General features: G+C 34.2%; 1 protein-coding gene across 2 annotated transcripts in view; it reads right to left on the reverse strand.

Annotated features, from left to right (window-relative positions):
* Strump (WASH complex subunit strump) overlaps positions 1-17,619 on the reverse strand; it is a 272,405-nt gene that overhangs the window by 185,477 nt on the left and 69,309 nt on the right. For both annotated transcript variants that reach the window (XM_085825272.1, XM_085825271.1), the window contains exon 5: positions 6,752-6,871. In XM_085825272.1, the coding sequence (XP_085681398.1) occupies positions 6,752-6,871 (120 nt within the window). The remainder of the gene's footprint in view (positions 1-6,751; positions 6,872-17,619) is intronic.

Below are 17,619 nucleotides of genomic sequence, written 5' to 3' on the forward strand. Positions count from 1 at the left end.
GTTAGAATTGTTTCAATTTTTCTTTCCTTTTACAACTTTTTTCATCAGTAATAAACATCAGCAATGAATTAATTTATATTTATTGGTACAGAAGCAGCACCTTTTTCAGCTGTAAAATTTAAAAGCTGAAAAAGGTGCTGCTTCTGTGCAATTACTGGTGCATTGTATGCACCAACAGCTTTATAGTTGTTACCCAGAGAGCTCAATTATTATTCAAATTTTAATAAGTAGCTGTGCTATAAGAATATATAAAGTATGTTAGATCCTCTTTCCATAGCAGAAACACAAAGTAAACTACACTCAAATTTTAAAGCCACATGATTTAAAAAAAAAAAAAAAGTAGTAACTTTTAAATTGAGTTTTGCTTCTATCCTCAGAAAAGAGCAGCTATATTGCAATCAAGAAGTAAAGATTTATTTTTCCCATTCATTTCTTTAACAATTACATGTGTTTTTGTTCTTGCACATACATATTTCTTGGTAATTTTGCTCTCGGGAAACATTTTCTAAATAAAACACGTATGATTGGAGGCATTCAATGATAGATGGTGCTTAAGTAAAAAGGCAGTAAATCAGGCATTTTGCATTAATAATCTTTTGTTCCTTTGTTCCAATGGGAAAAATCAGTTTTTCCTTTTTTCTCAATACAATTTTAGATGCCCCTGTGTCTTTGTGCATACACATTTTACTACACATGCCCTTTTACCATGGGAAATCAAGAACTGCAATAATAAATAATACACATCTCAAATATATTTTCTTGATTAAATACTACAAGGAAAGTTATGTGTATGGAGGCCCAGTGGTGCAGTGGCTAGCGCATCGCGCAGCAGCACCACAGGTCCAGGTTTCGATCCCCAGGCTGGGCAATATATACTCAGCCTTTCATCCCTTGATTTCCATCCTTTGGATCAATAAAATGAGTACCAAGTTCGCTTGGGGACTAAACAGTGGGGGACCTGCGACCAAGCTGACCACTTGTTCAGGGCATATGCTTATGCACCCCGGGGGCCACGGACAAGAAAGCAGTTTTCGGGGCACTGCAGGCATTGGCCCACTAGGGCTGTTACGCCACTGAGTTTAGAGTTTTAGTTAAGTGTATACATTTTTGAAAAGTATGAGAATTTTATTTTTTAAAATGGTAATCCATTAACAACTTCAATAACCACATGAACCTCCCATTGTTTATCAGGTTTACATATGCAGATAATTGTTTCAATCTTGTTTTGTACTCATCAACTGATATTTACAGAGGAACTACTGCCCTTGAAGCCCACTGGCGAATCGAATCAGCATGGTTTCAGACACACCTACTCATATGTGAATAGTGATAGTGGTTGACAAAATATCACTTTTCTTTCTTAAGAAAAGGGGCTACCAAAAGATAAAGCAAAACATTTTGAACATCAGAAATCTCATTTCAAAACAAAATACAAATGTGAACAGATAAAAATTGTGAGATATTTTTCATAATACAGTCAAAAGTCGTTAATCCGGACTCGTCGGGACTTCGGCGATTCCGGATTATAGATCATCAGTTTAAATCTCGTAAGATGGCATGCAGAAATTCTAAAATTAAAAATATGAAACCGTAATTTATGAAATAAAGAACAATTATGATCTAAAGGGTATCAAAATTTGCAAAAAGAAAAAGCTTAATATTTATTTGTTTACTTTATTAAACATTTCTTTCAATGTAAGTTGTTTAAGTTTTGCTTCGTTTCATGTGATAATACTTTCTCTTTAATTCTATTAAACAGACATAATTTCTTGTTCAGTTACAAAGTTCCGCCGTTCAAGTCCTATAATTGCTGTGTCAAGAACACCGACTAATTTGTCAATCGAAATTTTTTTGTTTTCAATAACCTCTGTCACTTTTCTTCGCTATCGGAAGCGAATTATAATGACGAGGAACTTGTTTTAAATCATATCAAAGACGAAGCATATCGAGATGAAATACTACATTTGGTAAGGAATTATAAGCCAAATAAAATAAAAACATCTGCGCTGAAGATAAGGATAGTGCTGACAAATCAACTTCCAATTCATTACGCGCCCGCCGCCGAGCAGCGTGAAATTGATAAACAGATTTCGGATTTCAAAACATACTTTCGCTTTAGATCCTTTACATATTAACAAATATATATCGGAAATTCTATTTGATATAATCGAAAGTTTAAGCTTACTTTTATAAAATTGCTCTTACAGTCTGCAAAAAATAATAAGCCGGATGCAATTCGAAAATTAAGGAACAACGCAATCATCAACATTAACTGAAATAGATAATTATTTAGCTTATACGTCCATTATACATAAAATGTGCACGCGAAAACGTATTCTGCACTTGCGCACACTCACATGCGCAGTCGTAAAAGGTCTTACGTGCACGCGTGAACGCCTCTGCGCATGTGTCAACGCGGCGCATGCGCAGAAAGTTTTTAGTTTTGATGTCCGGATTATAGATCATTCCGAATTATGGGTGTCCGAATTAACGACTTTTGACTGTATGAGAAATTGGGAGTCTCCCACCTAAATCAGGATAGTTGGCAAGTCTGCACATACCACATGGATATACTTTTAAACTGTATCTTTATCCCTATACATTTCAGGATCTGTATTTTAAACCTGAGGATTTTTTTTCCTCTCAAAAAAGATAAATGAATAGAAAGAGATTAAGGAAAGCAGTCAAAATGAAAAGAATCAAAAGTTTTTGTTGGTAACAGTTTTTTGTTATTAATTGTCATTTACTACTACAATTTAAAAAAAAGGAACAGAAATTATACTGGTATCTCAGTTCAAGGTTATCAGTAATGTATCACAGAGATATTGCAATACCAGTATACTGAGATACTGAATACCGGTATTTTGAGCAATTTGTATAATTTTGTAATACTAGTATTCAAAAGTTTAAATACTGTTGTTTTGGTATTTACTAGAAATTCTTTAAATTGTCTACGCTATAAGTTCAGGGGTCCCTAACATAGCAAAAGAGTATACATTTTTGTTTTTATGTCTCCCTAACGGACGATATTAATAAGACTGTGAATACAAAGTTGCATCGTACAGTCTAGAGAAGTGATACAATATGTGAATCATCCAAGGAGGCAAGCCAAAACTGTTCTGTCCTATTGCAGCTCAGAGTGATACTGCACACGCGCAGGATTTGTAGTCTGATATTCGTATCTGTGAAAACAAGGTTGTAGTTGTGAAGAAAGTGCATAGTACAGTAGAAGTCCAGAAATCTGCAACGCTTGAGACCAGAGGTTGTGCGGATTTTAGAATTTCGCGTTCTCAGGACAGAAAAGATAATATTCAAACAAAAAGTGCAAAATAAATAAGGCGTATTGGATACATTTAATTAAATTACAGTACAAAGTCTGTAATCTGGACATCCATTATTCGAAATAATTTATAATCCGGACCTCAAAGCCACAAACTTTTTTTTTGTATGCTTTACGTACGCGCGTAAAGAAAGTGCATACATTACGCGCCCTATACTTCCACAGTCATAATATTTTGGTTCTTTACTCATGCTTTATTTTGTGTGTTAGTACTTGAATAACCCTTATTCTTTGTATCAGGAATGCGAATTTTCTCATAAATTTTAAATTTCTCTTTGAATTCAGAAATAGTTTTACACCCATACAAAATAATTTTGTTACTACTCTGATCCAGTATCCCATTGATTACATAATCAAGAATTGATGAATCATCAACAGAACACAACTGGCTGTTTCACGCATAGCAATTAAATATTCGGAAAGGGATTCACCAGGTTTTCTGTGTCGTTTAAGTCCATAGTCTAAATGAACCTCTTTTTTTCCTACTTAGTACGATATTACTTGCATAATCAGAACAGCTTGGCTTAATGATTTGTTTCTCTAACCATTCCGAAATCTGTTTATCAATTTCACTCTGCTCTGCGGGAGGGGGAACGTTGCGGCGGGCAGTGAACTGGAAGTTGATCTGTCAGCACTATCCCCACCTTCAGGACAGATGTTTTTTATTTTATTCGGCTTATAATTCCTTACTAAATGTAGTATTTCATCTCGATGTACTCCGTTTTTGATATGATTTAAATCAAATTCCTTGTCATTATAAATATCACAAATACACATCAAATAGTTTTCTGGTTGCATTTTTTAAATTTCTTCTATGCATGATGTATGCTTTACGCATGCACACATTGAAAGAAATGTTTAATACATTAAACAAATTAATATTAAGCTTTTTTTTTGTAAAATATGATACCCTTTAGATAATAATTGCTCTTTATTTCATAAATTACAGTTTCATATTTTTAATTTTATAATTTCTGCATGCCATCTTACCAGATTTAAAATGATGATCTATAATTCGGAAAAACCCCTAATCCTGAAATCCCGATGAGTCCAGATTGCAGACTTTGTACTGTATTATATACATTAATACAATAATTAATTATATGTATTAAAATATTATTACATATATAAACTGATTATATTATATTGTTCATTTACATTAGGCTTCTCTATTTTTAAATCAGCATGAATTTGCTTCCTCTTTTCTCTCAGGAGTAGTCCTGAAATAGGTACCCCATCACTCCATCACTGCTGGAACCACTCGTACAAGACAGCATCGAGGTTTGTCGATTTTGCCTCATGTAGAGATTTCCGGTGTTAGAATCATTGTTGCAATAACATTTCAACAGCTTTTCTTTATTGCTCCATATATCATACACAGTCCATGTGGCAATTCCATACAATTCTGCCATAAACCGAGCAGTAGCACCTACATCCATCTTTAGCAGAATTTCCACTTTTTTCATTACCGTCAATGCAACGTGTTTACGTTTTCAACGTTGCAAGCAGTAAAATCACGAGTGCGTTTCTTATCTGTCCTTGTATTAAAAGTTTATTATTTATTAAATTATGTTTTAATCTGTCCTTGTATTATTATATCCTTGTATTAAAAGGCGCTGAAATTTAAAATATTCTTAATTTATCCACAAAATATCCAGATAAAAAAAAAAAAAAAAAAAAAAGACATCACTAAACAATCTCGTGAAATAACAAAGCTCAGAAAGTACAACGTGAAGCGTGAACTTGAAAGAAGAGTTAATCATCCGCTTTTTTTACCTCAATGCAGATTGGAGGGAAAAAACTTTTATCATGATGTCAATAATTTGATATTTCTGTTATGACTCATTATTATTCAGTAATTATGACGTCATTATCCAGTAAGTATTTTTTCTTCGATATTTCATACTCCATGTTGCGGTTTCCGGAACCTATAAACTAAATGTTTATATTTTGAGAGGCAACGCAGATTTCAGGAGTTGGCGGATTTCAGGTCGGCGGATTTTCGGTATTTGACTGCATTTAAAAAAATTTTGATATTTTTTAAAATTGGTGAATTTGCTGTTCACATTGTATTTGCATATCATATTTTAGGGTTCAAAATATTTCTCAGATTTATCATTTACCCATAATTAATAAACCCATAATAATGAATAAGTACAACTTTAAAAAACATAAAAAATCTCTTGATAATATTTCAGTTTGGTTTCATTATTTATATGATGAAAAGAATATGGAGGTACAATGTAAAAAATGTTCAAGAGTTATTAAAGTGAATGGAAGAAGTACAAGGGCACTCCGTACACACTTAAAAATGAAACATGACACAAATTTGTTAATTAATTAATTGGCAAATTCATTTTTCCGATAAGGAATTTGACTTTTTCACTCTATCAGCTCTACTTCCAATAAAACTGGCTGTGGAGGCATTATGTCAGAGAGATTCTAATTTATTAACAGCTAATGCAACAATAAATTTCATGTTGCAGTCACTGAAAGAACAGCACACATCACTATCTGAAGAATTATATACTTCACTGAAAAATTGCACAGAAGAAAAGTATACCGAAATAGAAAATGTCTTACGGGATTTACATAATTATAATGATTTTTTAAAATGAAAATGAGAAAGAAGAAAAGAGACTAACCAAATCAAATTTGATCAAATTTATAGTAAATTTTCGTAAAATTTTTTACCCGCAAGCCTATCCACATTCAGAAGAGTTCGGTACAGTTATCGAAGATGATGATGACACTAATGTCAATATCGATAGTGAAAAGGAATTGTCTCTTGAGCAAAAATTACAATTAGGGATAACTAAAAATATTTCAACAAACCAAAATAAATTACAGAAATCAGTTTATTTCCAAAACCTTCCAACGAGAAATCGATTTAGTATTTGAAGATGAGGGATTTAGAGGTAAATACTTGAAAAAAGTATATTGCGCATTGCTAACAGTACCACCAACTAGCACAGATGCTGAAAGAGTGTTTTCGACAGCTGGTAATTTTTACACGAAATTACGTTTCAGGCTTAATGACAGTATTGATGTATTATGTTTTTTAAGATCACATTTCAAAAATTTGTAATAGTACCACAGACTGAATAGTGATATTTACACTTTTTGTGATTTAAATACATACGCTATTCCTTGTTTCTTTACTTTTTTGCAATTCTTTATATACTATTATAATTTATAACGCCACAAATGATTTTTTGTGATATTTACGCTCTCTACGAAAACTGGCAAATAAAACAAAGAAACACCCGTATTTTCTTTCTTTTTCTAAAATTCCTACTACCGGTATTAAGATCTAAAAAGTACCAAATACCGGTATTGAACTTTTGGCCCTTAATTGCAATCCCTAGTATCACATAAAGAAAAACAAATTCTGAAGAAATACTTTCATACCGAAAATAATCATCTGGGTAATTTGGTGGCCGTTTTGCTCCAGGTGCAGTGCTATAGCCTGTACTACGTAATAACTTACACACATCATCTATATTAGAATCCATGCTAGATCTTTGAGCACTAGAAAGAAGAATACAGTTAATTAAATAAATATATATGTTTAAGACTGTCTTATAATCTTAGAAGACTCATCAGCCTTTATTTCATGCACATAACTAAACAAAACTTTTAAAAAATAGATCACTTTTGAATTAGGCACACATTCATCTTTTAAGATAAAAACCAATACCAATACAGCAAATAATATTTCAAACTATTTGAAATGACAGAAATTTGAATAAATTTATTGAAAAGTAACCTAGAAGAAAATGCAGATGAGATTATATAATCTAGGGAAGAGGGCAGAAATTCAAGATGCATCTACAAAGTTTTAGGGCTTAATTTTTTCCACCAGTTTCTGTGTTGCTCTCAAATAATTACTACAGCAATGATAATTAATAAGTTCTCCTTTTGTTTCGATTAAAACAAAGATGTCTAAATGGTGTATTTTTATTTTATACAGCCAATATCAGCAACTATGAATTTAGTGAAGCAAGATTTGTCTTATCAATGCAAACTGTCATTCGTCATTCCGTGCCACTTAATGTAGACAGAAGTTTAAATTTCCGAAATCATCCTTTTACTTATCAACTGAGGAAACTAGATATGTTTCTGTTCTTTAATGTGAACTACAACTTTAAAGTACATCATTCTGACAACTTCAGAAATTTAGAAAACCATATTAACAAGCAGGACTGTCCTCCTGCTCGCAGGAAATAGTTTATAGCTTCCCAGTGGCAGAAACTGATTAAAAACAAGAAAATGGCAAAAACTGGAGCAAGCCAATAAGAGATAAAGAATATTGTATTATCAAGACTTTGCAGTTTATTTAATTACTTTTGAATAATAATAATAATATCGGGTTTTAACGAACGTTTTCACCGAAAATATCATCTGCGCAAATATTTGCATTAGCGTGTTTAATTACATTTTGTCAAATGATTTTTGGCATGTGAAAGAAAAAGACTTTAGAACAGTGTGTAGTGAAATCTATAAAAAATATTATTACAATCAAGCACAAGGTGTCTGAAATGGAACTATTACACTACCAGATTAAAACTATCACTTACTTCTAGTACAAAAGGTCTGCAGCTTTAGGTACTAATGTTGTTTCAAAGGACTGCAAATGTTTAGTACCGAAAAATCAAAAATAAGGACTATGACATTCAAGAAGCAGAGTGCTCTCGCCAGCCTACTGATTTCGATGAGGCCTCACTGTGAGAACTCATGGAAGATGATTAGTATGCAACCACTCGAGAGCTTGTTAAAGAGTTAGATTTTAGTGCTATGTCCATCAGTTGAGCTATGCATCGCATAAACTTGACGTACAAGTTCAGTCACTGGGTGCCACATGAGCTGATTCAAGCAGATACGAACAAACATATCAATTCAGCTTTTTCAATAAAGTATCAAAAATCATCATGCAGAAAGTCTAATTTTACTTTCTGCATGATGTTCTAGTTCAGTGGTCTTCAAAATTTTTGGCTCGAAAAACCCTTAGAACTATAAGGTTTTTTCGAAGAACCCTATTCCACACTCAGAAAAATATATCTTAAAATAAATAATATTATTGCATGCGTATGGGTTCGCAATAGACTGAATGCACACAGTTCCTATGACAACACACCTGTAAAGTTACTTAACACACCTGTAAAGTGTTTTATGTGATAAAATTTATTTTATCACATAAAACACTTTACAGGTGTACGACCTTCCACCGCAAAAACTCTTTCATTAATTCCTCCAACTTTATCTTCAACCATGCCTATTCTGCCTTCCTTTCAATTATAGCAAGGCTCTGGAGTCAGTAGAGAAAATGACTGACTCCTGGAAATTTAACACTAGAACGGTAGTAGTGGTCACTTTGAACCCTGAACACTTTTGACCGTTGATTACTTTTGTTTTATTGGAAGACATAGTTTGGAATTTTTTGACTTTTCCTAAATAGATAACAAATATTTGTAAAAAAATTTTCAGCATTCTAGGTTTGTTAGTTTTTGAAATATTGGCATGTATTCCTAGAATGGCGGTCATTTTGAACCCTTTACTTTTATCCCTCTTTCTGCTCGAGGCATTGTCAAATAACCCATGAGAAACATTCATTGATAAGGATTTTTTGATTGCATTCATACTATCCCCCAAAGGGATAAAAACCTGAGTGGTCTCACTACTTTGTAATGTCTACATAAGTTGCTGTTCCTTTGTTTGAAATTATCTATTCGTTTGAAGAAAATATTGCAAGGAAGGTAGATGCAGGGTTTTTCATGCTTACATTTCTTTTCAGAAATAGTTTATTTTACAGATGTATTTTCCCGTTTGTTAGTTCAGCTTACTTACTGCAGGTGATAAGAGTTAGGGCAGATGTTTTCTTGGTAATCGCAAATCAGTATTTCAGTACATATGAATTCTGCGGTCAACTTCATTATCACCTTTCCTTTACATTGTGAGAATCATATTCCTTATCATTTTCTGATAGTCTGATATTTTTCTACTTTTTTCAACTTTTACAAAATATGTCTAATAAGCGAAAAAGAGGTCTTAGGGATGAAGAAATTAAAAAATTGTTGCAAGAACTATCTGAAAATGTGTCTGACGGAAGTGAAATTGATAATTTTTCTGTAGATGAATGGAAGAATTTCTGTGGATTTTGGAAGATGAATTCCAAACACAAACTATTAAGGAATCCGAGGACAGCGAATTAAACAAAGAACTCAGCAGAAATAAATGGGAATAAAACGGATCAGGGTATTTGCTAAACTGTTTTTACAGCTCCTGAAAACATTACATGGAACGAAATAAATTCCAAAAATTCAGTCTGCGGCCGTGTTCCTGATTATAATGTTTTGAAACAAACAGCAGGACCAACACCTTTTGCAAAGAGTCGTGTTTCTGAAGACAAATACAACTATGGTCGGCACAACGAAAAAGAACAGAAGAGAAATTCTTATATTTTTGAAAAATATGCGTAGTAATCTTTATCCATCGACAACACCTTGATAGATGGGTGTGATATATTCATATATATCACACCCATCTATCAAGGCAAAAGAAACAAAAGCCTTTTTCTACTGAGCTCATTACATTCTACTGTAAAAACTGAAGACAGTCTCAAGATGTTGCCCAATTCAACAGCATTTTACAACGCAACAAAGTATGGTGTACATATTCGTGATCAGATGTGCCAAAAATATTAAGTTAAATCGGCTTCTAGACGGTGGCCAGTACATATCTTTTTCAATATTTTGGATCACGCAGCTTTGAACACTGGGATAATTTATAAAAGTATAACAGGAAACACCATTAACAGGAGAGACATTTTCTACTGAGATTAGAGAGGAGTTAAGAGTGCTACATATAGCTTCAAAACTCCCAAAGATCCTTCCTGAGTCTTAAAAAAAAAAAAAAAAAGAAAAAAAAAGAAAATGGATGTAAAGAGAAAAAAGCGTCAAGTACAGATATGCAATGGAAACAAGCCTCAAGAATATTGTGCATCTTGTTCCAAAGTTGTGTGCGGAAAATGCACTGGAATAATTGTTAAAAATTATTTTTGTATCAACTGCATTAATTCTTAATATGTATGTGTAATCTCTAATATTTTAAACATTAAATAGAATTGAAACGATATGCTTCACATAATCGATTCAGTTATACATATAATGATATAATGATATAACTGAAACATTAGAGTACATTTCTCATTTCTGGATTTAGAGTGTGAATCATCTTTCGAGTAAGTACATAAAAAAAATATTATTATATAAATTGTGTTTTATTTTAGTTAACATTAGTTTTAATTTGTGAAACCATTTATTCGAAACCAATTCTTATATCAACTTAATGAGTAATTGTAGTATGATCCAATTGATCGCCATGTACTTGATACATTTACAGTATTTTAAAAAGTCAATAAATTATCATGTGATATTAAATATAAATTTTGAAATACATATAAAGTACATATTTGTGTCAATGAATAGCATTTAAAATTGTTTTACCGTTGTTATTTCAGTACTTTCACTAAAGGGTCGAAATGACCACTTACCGCCGTTCTAGTAGGTAAGATTTTCCCACCGTTCTAGTGTTCAAGAATCCGACTCTGACTCCTACTCCCTCATGTGTATATATGTAAACATATACACATGGGTTAAAGCTTTTTTTTTTTTAATATAAAAGAAGTAATAGTAATTTCTAAGAAACAGTATAGCTTTGACAAGATCTTTGTTAGAGGACCATAGATCCGATTGGATAAACTTCTGAGCTGAGAAGAGTCTTTTCAGTACGAGAAAGAGCTGTTACTCTTTGGGCTACTTCTTTTAACTTTTCAGAATAGATTTTTACAAGTTCTATATGTTGCAAATAACTTTTATTTGTGATTATATTTCCCATTTGTATTTTACAACATGTGTGGCAACACACTTTTTATATTTTTCTCTTGGCACCGTTTTTTTTAGTTGTTGTCACTGTTTTACTTTACAATGTAGAATTTACTGTACTTGTGCCATTTTGTGTTTCAATATATGTTAATTTAGATGAACCTCTGCTTATTTATTTGTCTCCATTCCTAACGTTAGACTTCATCAGGTTATGGACCCAGCATGATATAACTGTGCGGGGAAATTTATGAGCGAAGTGGAGATAAACATTACCGGCAGTTCGTAAGCCTAACACGGCAGTTCTTAAGCCTTACGTGAGTCGGCAAATTAGTTCGCAAAAATGGAAGCTGCAAAGATATTGGTTCAGCCGTTATGCGGAAAAAGTGATTGGCCTATTTGGAAATATAGAATTAAGTTCGTATTAAATTATCACGAAACGCTTTAGAAGTCGTGGAAGGAAAACTGAAGAAGCCAGAGGAGCCTGATCATGCGGCCGCCGAAGAGATTCGAAAGAGATTTAGAGATGATATGAAGGTTTTTAATAAAGCAAATAATTGCGCTATGATGGTTCTTACGAACTCCATGACTGAAGACACTTTACAAAAGGTAATGAGATTTGACAGCGCAAGAGACATTTGGCTGGAACTTCACAAAGTATTCGAAGATTCGTCCGATAACCAACTTTATAACATATGTTTACAATTCTTCAAATTCAGTTGGTCAAATGATGATATGGCAGCTCATTTGTCAAAATTGAAAAATCTATGGAATGAACTGAACAGTGGGCTTGAAAATAAGGAAAAAAACAGACTGCCAGAAATGCTGTTAATTTGTAAAATATTGGATACTCTTCCTCCCAGTTATCGTACTTTCAAATCGAGTTGGTTACTTCTTAGTGATGAAAAGAGAACTTTAGATGAATTAACCACACAATTGTGCACCCATGAAAGAGAATTACGGAAAGATCCAAATTTTTTAGAAACTTGAGATCAGGAAGCATTGATAGCAAATCCGGAATTTAAGCGGAAATCATCTATTAACAAGAAAAACAATGGCAAGTGTAATTATTGCCACCAGAGAGGACATTGGGTCAGAACATGCAAGAAATGGATAGCTGATGGAAAACCGCCGAAACCCAGTCCACATATAGGGCCAAACAAGGGAAGTAAAAACAGTGTTGCTGCAAATATGACACTTCTAGCTGTAGATGATACAATATTTTCTGCAGAAACGAATTCTGATGATTGGTTTATTGATAATGGGGCCTCGAAGCATGTCGTCAATAACAGGCACTACTTTATAGACTTCAAAAGATTTAAGCTTCCTCATAGCATCACTGTGGCAAATGGAAAGTCATTACCAGCAATTGGAAAAGGCACCATCAAGATAATGACCATTGTAAATGGGATGAATCAAATCAAAAATCTTGAAAATGTCTGATATGTTCCAGAAATAAGTAAAAATCCATTTTCTGTGTTAGCATCTCAAGATAGAAATCAAAACAGTGTGTTTGAATCAACATTTAAGGACTGCTATTTAAAAATAGATGGTGAAATAGTTCTGCATGGAACAAGAAATGCTGGTGGGGGTCTCTTCAAAGCCGTGATGAAGACCTTAGTTCCTGAAACTCACATTGACATCAATATGACTGAGAATAATGAATCAACTCTCCAACTTTATCATGAACGATGGGGTCACCAAGATAAAAAGCATGTAAAGGCCATTGTAGAGAAAGAGTTGAATATTAAGATTAAGTCTGATATGAAATTATGTGAAGCTTGTGTATACGGAAAATCCCACCGTTTAAAGTTTGGAACCAGGAAAGCGGTTACAAAAGCTGGAGAATTGTTCTCGGCAGATATTTGTGGGCCATTTGATCAGTCATTTAGGAAATACCATTACTTTGCAATCTTCAAAGATGCCTACACCAAATTTCGATACTGCTTTTTCTTAAAGCACAAATCAGAAGTAAAAGATGTGCTTGAAAATTTCATAGCTCACGCTAAGAACTTAGGGCATACGGTTAAAGAAATGCTCAGTGACGATGGTGGAGAATTTGACAACCAAGCCATTCGCAAGATCTTGAACAAGCATGGAATCTCCCAGAGGCTCACAGCTCCATATACACCAGAACAAAATGGCAGTGCTGAACGAGAGAACAGAACAGTCCTAGAAATGGCCAGAACTCTCAAATACTCGAATGAGGAAGTGGACTTTCCAGCTTTCCTATGGGCAGAGTTCATCAGTACTTCAATTTATATATTGAATAGGACAGGCAAGTCTTCAGTTCCTAATTCAAGCCCTTATGAATTATGGATGGGAAAGAAACCCAGAATAAAACACATGCACATCATTGGATCGACTTGCTATACTCATATCCCAGTTCAGAAGAGGAGAAAGATGGACAAAAGGGCAGCTAAAGGCTATCTCCTTGGGTATGATGGAGATGAAAGGTACCGCATTTACATCAAAGAAACCAGTACAGTAATCTGTTCCCGAGATGTCATATTTGAAGAGAAACCTTCCATGACTGGAAACATTATAACATTGCACCCACAACAAGTTTCTGGAAGAAATTCATCTCAAGATGATGAAGTTGAAAATAAAGTAATAGACGAAGGCCCTCAAAAGGAAAAGAAGGAGGTCGAGGATATACCAGAAAAGGAGACTCGACCCAGAACACAAATTTCAGCGCCTAAGTGGACAAAAGATTATATCATGGAAAATTCAGAGATTTATGAAGAAAATCCTCCAGAAATAAATGGAATTACAAGTGGAATGCAATGCAGCTGACAATCAGAGAAACAGAAATATGAAGGCTCAACACCCAAGAAAGCTTTCCAGAATGATCCTGAAACTTTAGAAAAGGCATTAACTAGTCCAGATGCAGAAAAATGGAAGTTAGCCATGGAAGAAGAGTTGGAAAATTTGAAACGAAATGAAACTTGGGACATAGTACCTAGGCCAGAGGGAAGGAAAGTTGTGAAATGTAAGTGGGTCTTCAAGAGAAAACTTAACAAAGATGGACAAGTGGAAAGATATAAAGCTCGTTTAGTTGCTCGTGGCTACACCCAAGTCGAAGGAATTGACTACAAAGAGACATTTTCTCCTGTAATAAAAACAAAATCAATTAGAACTTTATTAGCATTCTCAGTTGAGCAAGACTGGCAGGTTCATCAACTTGATATTACTGCAGCCTATTTAAATGGAAGACTGAGTGAGACAATTTTCATGGAACAGCCACCCTTGAGTCTGCATGAGAAAACACACAGAGAAGTTTGCTTGCTAAAGAGAAGCCTTTATGGACTTCATCAGTCTGGGAGAGAATGGAATATGTGCCTCGATAAATTTCTGAAATCAACGAGCCTAACAAGATCCAGAGCAGATCCTTGTGTTTACTTCAATAAAGAAAAGGAGTTAATTGTAGGTGTGTATGTGGATGATCTTCTTGTAATGTCCAGCAAAGAATTCATTATTCAGAAATTTAAGGATAATATTGCAGCTACATTTAAAATCAAGGACTTGGGAGAAATACATCACCTTCTTTCAATTAGGATAAGCAGAAGGGAAGATAGCTGTGTGACTCTTGACCAAAGTGTCTATGCTAGTGAACTCTTGGAAACAACCAATATGCAAGATGCTAAAGTAGCATCAACACCATTAGATCCAGGTATGAAATATATAACAGCCACTAAGGATAACATGTTGAATGCTGAAGGAGCATTAAAATATAGGCAGGCTGTTGGAGGGCTCTTGTACCTAGCAGGAGGAACAAGGCCAGATTTAGCTTTTGCTACTACTTACATGAGACAATTCAATAATTGCCCAAGCAAGGAACATCGGGCTGGTGTACAACATATCCTTCGTTACCTAAAACAGACCAAGGAATTAAAGCTGACTTTCCAAAAGACAGGAAAGAATTTGGAAGTGTTTTGTGATTCTGATTGGGCTAGTGATAAGATTGACAGACGATCATTTAGTGGCTATGTGGTGCTACTAGCAGGTGGAGCTGTCTCATGGAGCAGTAAGAAACAACAGACGACTGCATTGTCAACAGTTGAAGCTGAGTACCTCTCAATGTGCCACGCAGCCAAGGAAGTACTGTGGTTCCAAAATGTTTTTAAAGAAATTGTGGGAGAACATTTTTTAAACCTTCCACAAAGCATATTTGTTGATAATCAGGGTGCCATTTCTTTAGCAAAAAACCATGTCACTTCAGAGCATAACAAACATATTGAACTCAGGCATTTTTTCTTGAGAGAAAAGGTTGAAGAGAAGTTGTTAAACTTTACGTATGTGCCTTCCAGTTCAAATGCAGCAGACATGTTCACAAAGAGTGTGCAAAAGAAAGCCTTGTTCAATCAAAGGTTCTGTGTAGGACTGAGGGAAATTTAATCAAGGGGGAGTGTTGCAAATAACTTTTATTTGTGATTATATTTCCCATTTGTATTTTACAACATGTGTGGCAACACGCTTTTTATATTTTTCTCTTGGCAACGTTTTTTTTAGTTGTTGTCACTGTTTTACTTTACCATGTAGAATTTACTGTACTTGTGCCATTTTGTGTTTCAATATATGTTAATTAAGATGAATCTCTGCTTATTTATTTGTCTCCATTCCTAACGTTAGACTTCATCACTATAAGAGGTGTCTTGCAAGAGCAAACCTATTTCTCTATTTCTTCAAAGGCTATGTAGAAATCTTTTTAAAATTTTTTTATTTTGACTGCAAAGTCATGCTCATGATGGGCTGCGTTTTCCAATGAATTCTTCCAAATCATGAATTATTTATATATACAAGTATATCTCTATCGGTATAAACAATATATGTATATATACATTTGTACTATATATACATGAATTATTTATATATACAAGTATATCTCTATCGGTATAAACAATATATGTATATGTGGTGTTCCGACAGATACTTCAACTTCTATTCATGAGATGGCGCCACGTGTAAAATCCAGTTCTTAATCAGAGCAGCAAAGCGACATCTTTACTCACTCAGACTTCTCGACACACAACGGTACGCGATGCTAGCACGAACTGTGTTCCGAGCTCTGTGTTGATCTCTGCATTGTAATTTAGTATTTAATATATTCTTTTGTTATAGGAGATTGTCTACTCTTATTTTCTTTAATTATATCATGCATTAAGCACACACGACCACCAAAAGTGGTGACCTTTTGACTGAGCACGCTACTGACAATGGATTTTCAACGACCCTAAGCCACGTGCATCCAAGGCATTCTGAAGAACTGACTGAAAATAACAACGAATATGGACATTAAACGTATGCTACAACATACCCCTTCAATTATTTCTAGATGTATTGATATATATTGCTTGTGTTTTTTTCAAAGTCGTGCATATCATCGCAAGGAGCTTCAGCAAATCATCAATGTGATCTGTTCCGTTCCGCTGACTTCGCCGTCGTGCAATAATTCTTTGATCATTCAACTTTTGTGACAAATGTGCTACAACAGTGATTTTCGCTGAATGTGCTACATCAGTAACTTTTGTGCAACGTGCTACGGCAAAATTCTTCCCTCAGTGTTCGAAAGTAGTGAATTTCTTTCCCATGTGCTACAGAAGTGTTTTCCTTCGATAATGTGCCTTAGCAGTGAGAAGTGGTGATTTTGTGTGTGCGCAATACCAAGTGAACGCATCATTTTTTTTTCTCAAATAAGGGTTTCTTTTCAAATGCATTTCGGTAAAATATTATTTGTGTGTGTAATTGCTGACCCTGTATTATTTGTGTGTGTATCATTACGTAAATTTTTTCTGCATGGTTAAAATATTTATTGTTATCATGGTAAAATATCAATAATGTATCTTCATGCTACAATATTTGTGCTGTTAAGTGTTTATTATTTAAAGTGAAAATTATCTATCAGTATGCCCGACGATATTCCACCAGAGCCACAAATCACACGCGTTGCGGTGAAGCCACCGCCTTTCTGGAAAAATAATCCTTCATTGTGGTTCGCTCAGATCGAAGCACAATTTTCTATCGCTCGCATTAGTGAGGATTCTACAAAATTCAACCACGTAGTTGCAGCAATTGAGTCTGATATTCTGAATTCAGTGCATGACTTAATTATCAAACCACCTGATTGTGATAAATACTCCAAACTGAAACAGCGGCTCATTGAAATCTATTCAGAAAGTGAATCTTCAAAAATACGTACTTTACTACAAGGACTTGAACTTGGAGATCAGCGACCTTCATACTTGCTGTCACGAATGCGTGATCTGGCAGGAAGCCATTTTAGTGACGACTTGTTGAAGTCACTATGGCTTTCGCGTCTCCCTAATAACATACAAATAATTCTTGCTGCTTCCAATGAAGATCTAACCCGTTTAGCAGCAATGGCTGACAAAATTAATG

This window comes from Stegodyphus dumicola, chromosome 10, assembly GCF_044657685.1.
Source record: "Stegodyphus dumicola isolate Sdum_Otavi_A_Nest chromosome 10, ASM4465768v1".
NCBI lineage: Eukaryota > Metazoa > Arthropoda > Arachnida > Araneae > Eresidae > Stegodyphus > Stegodyphus dumicola.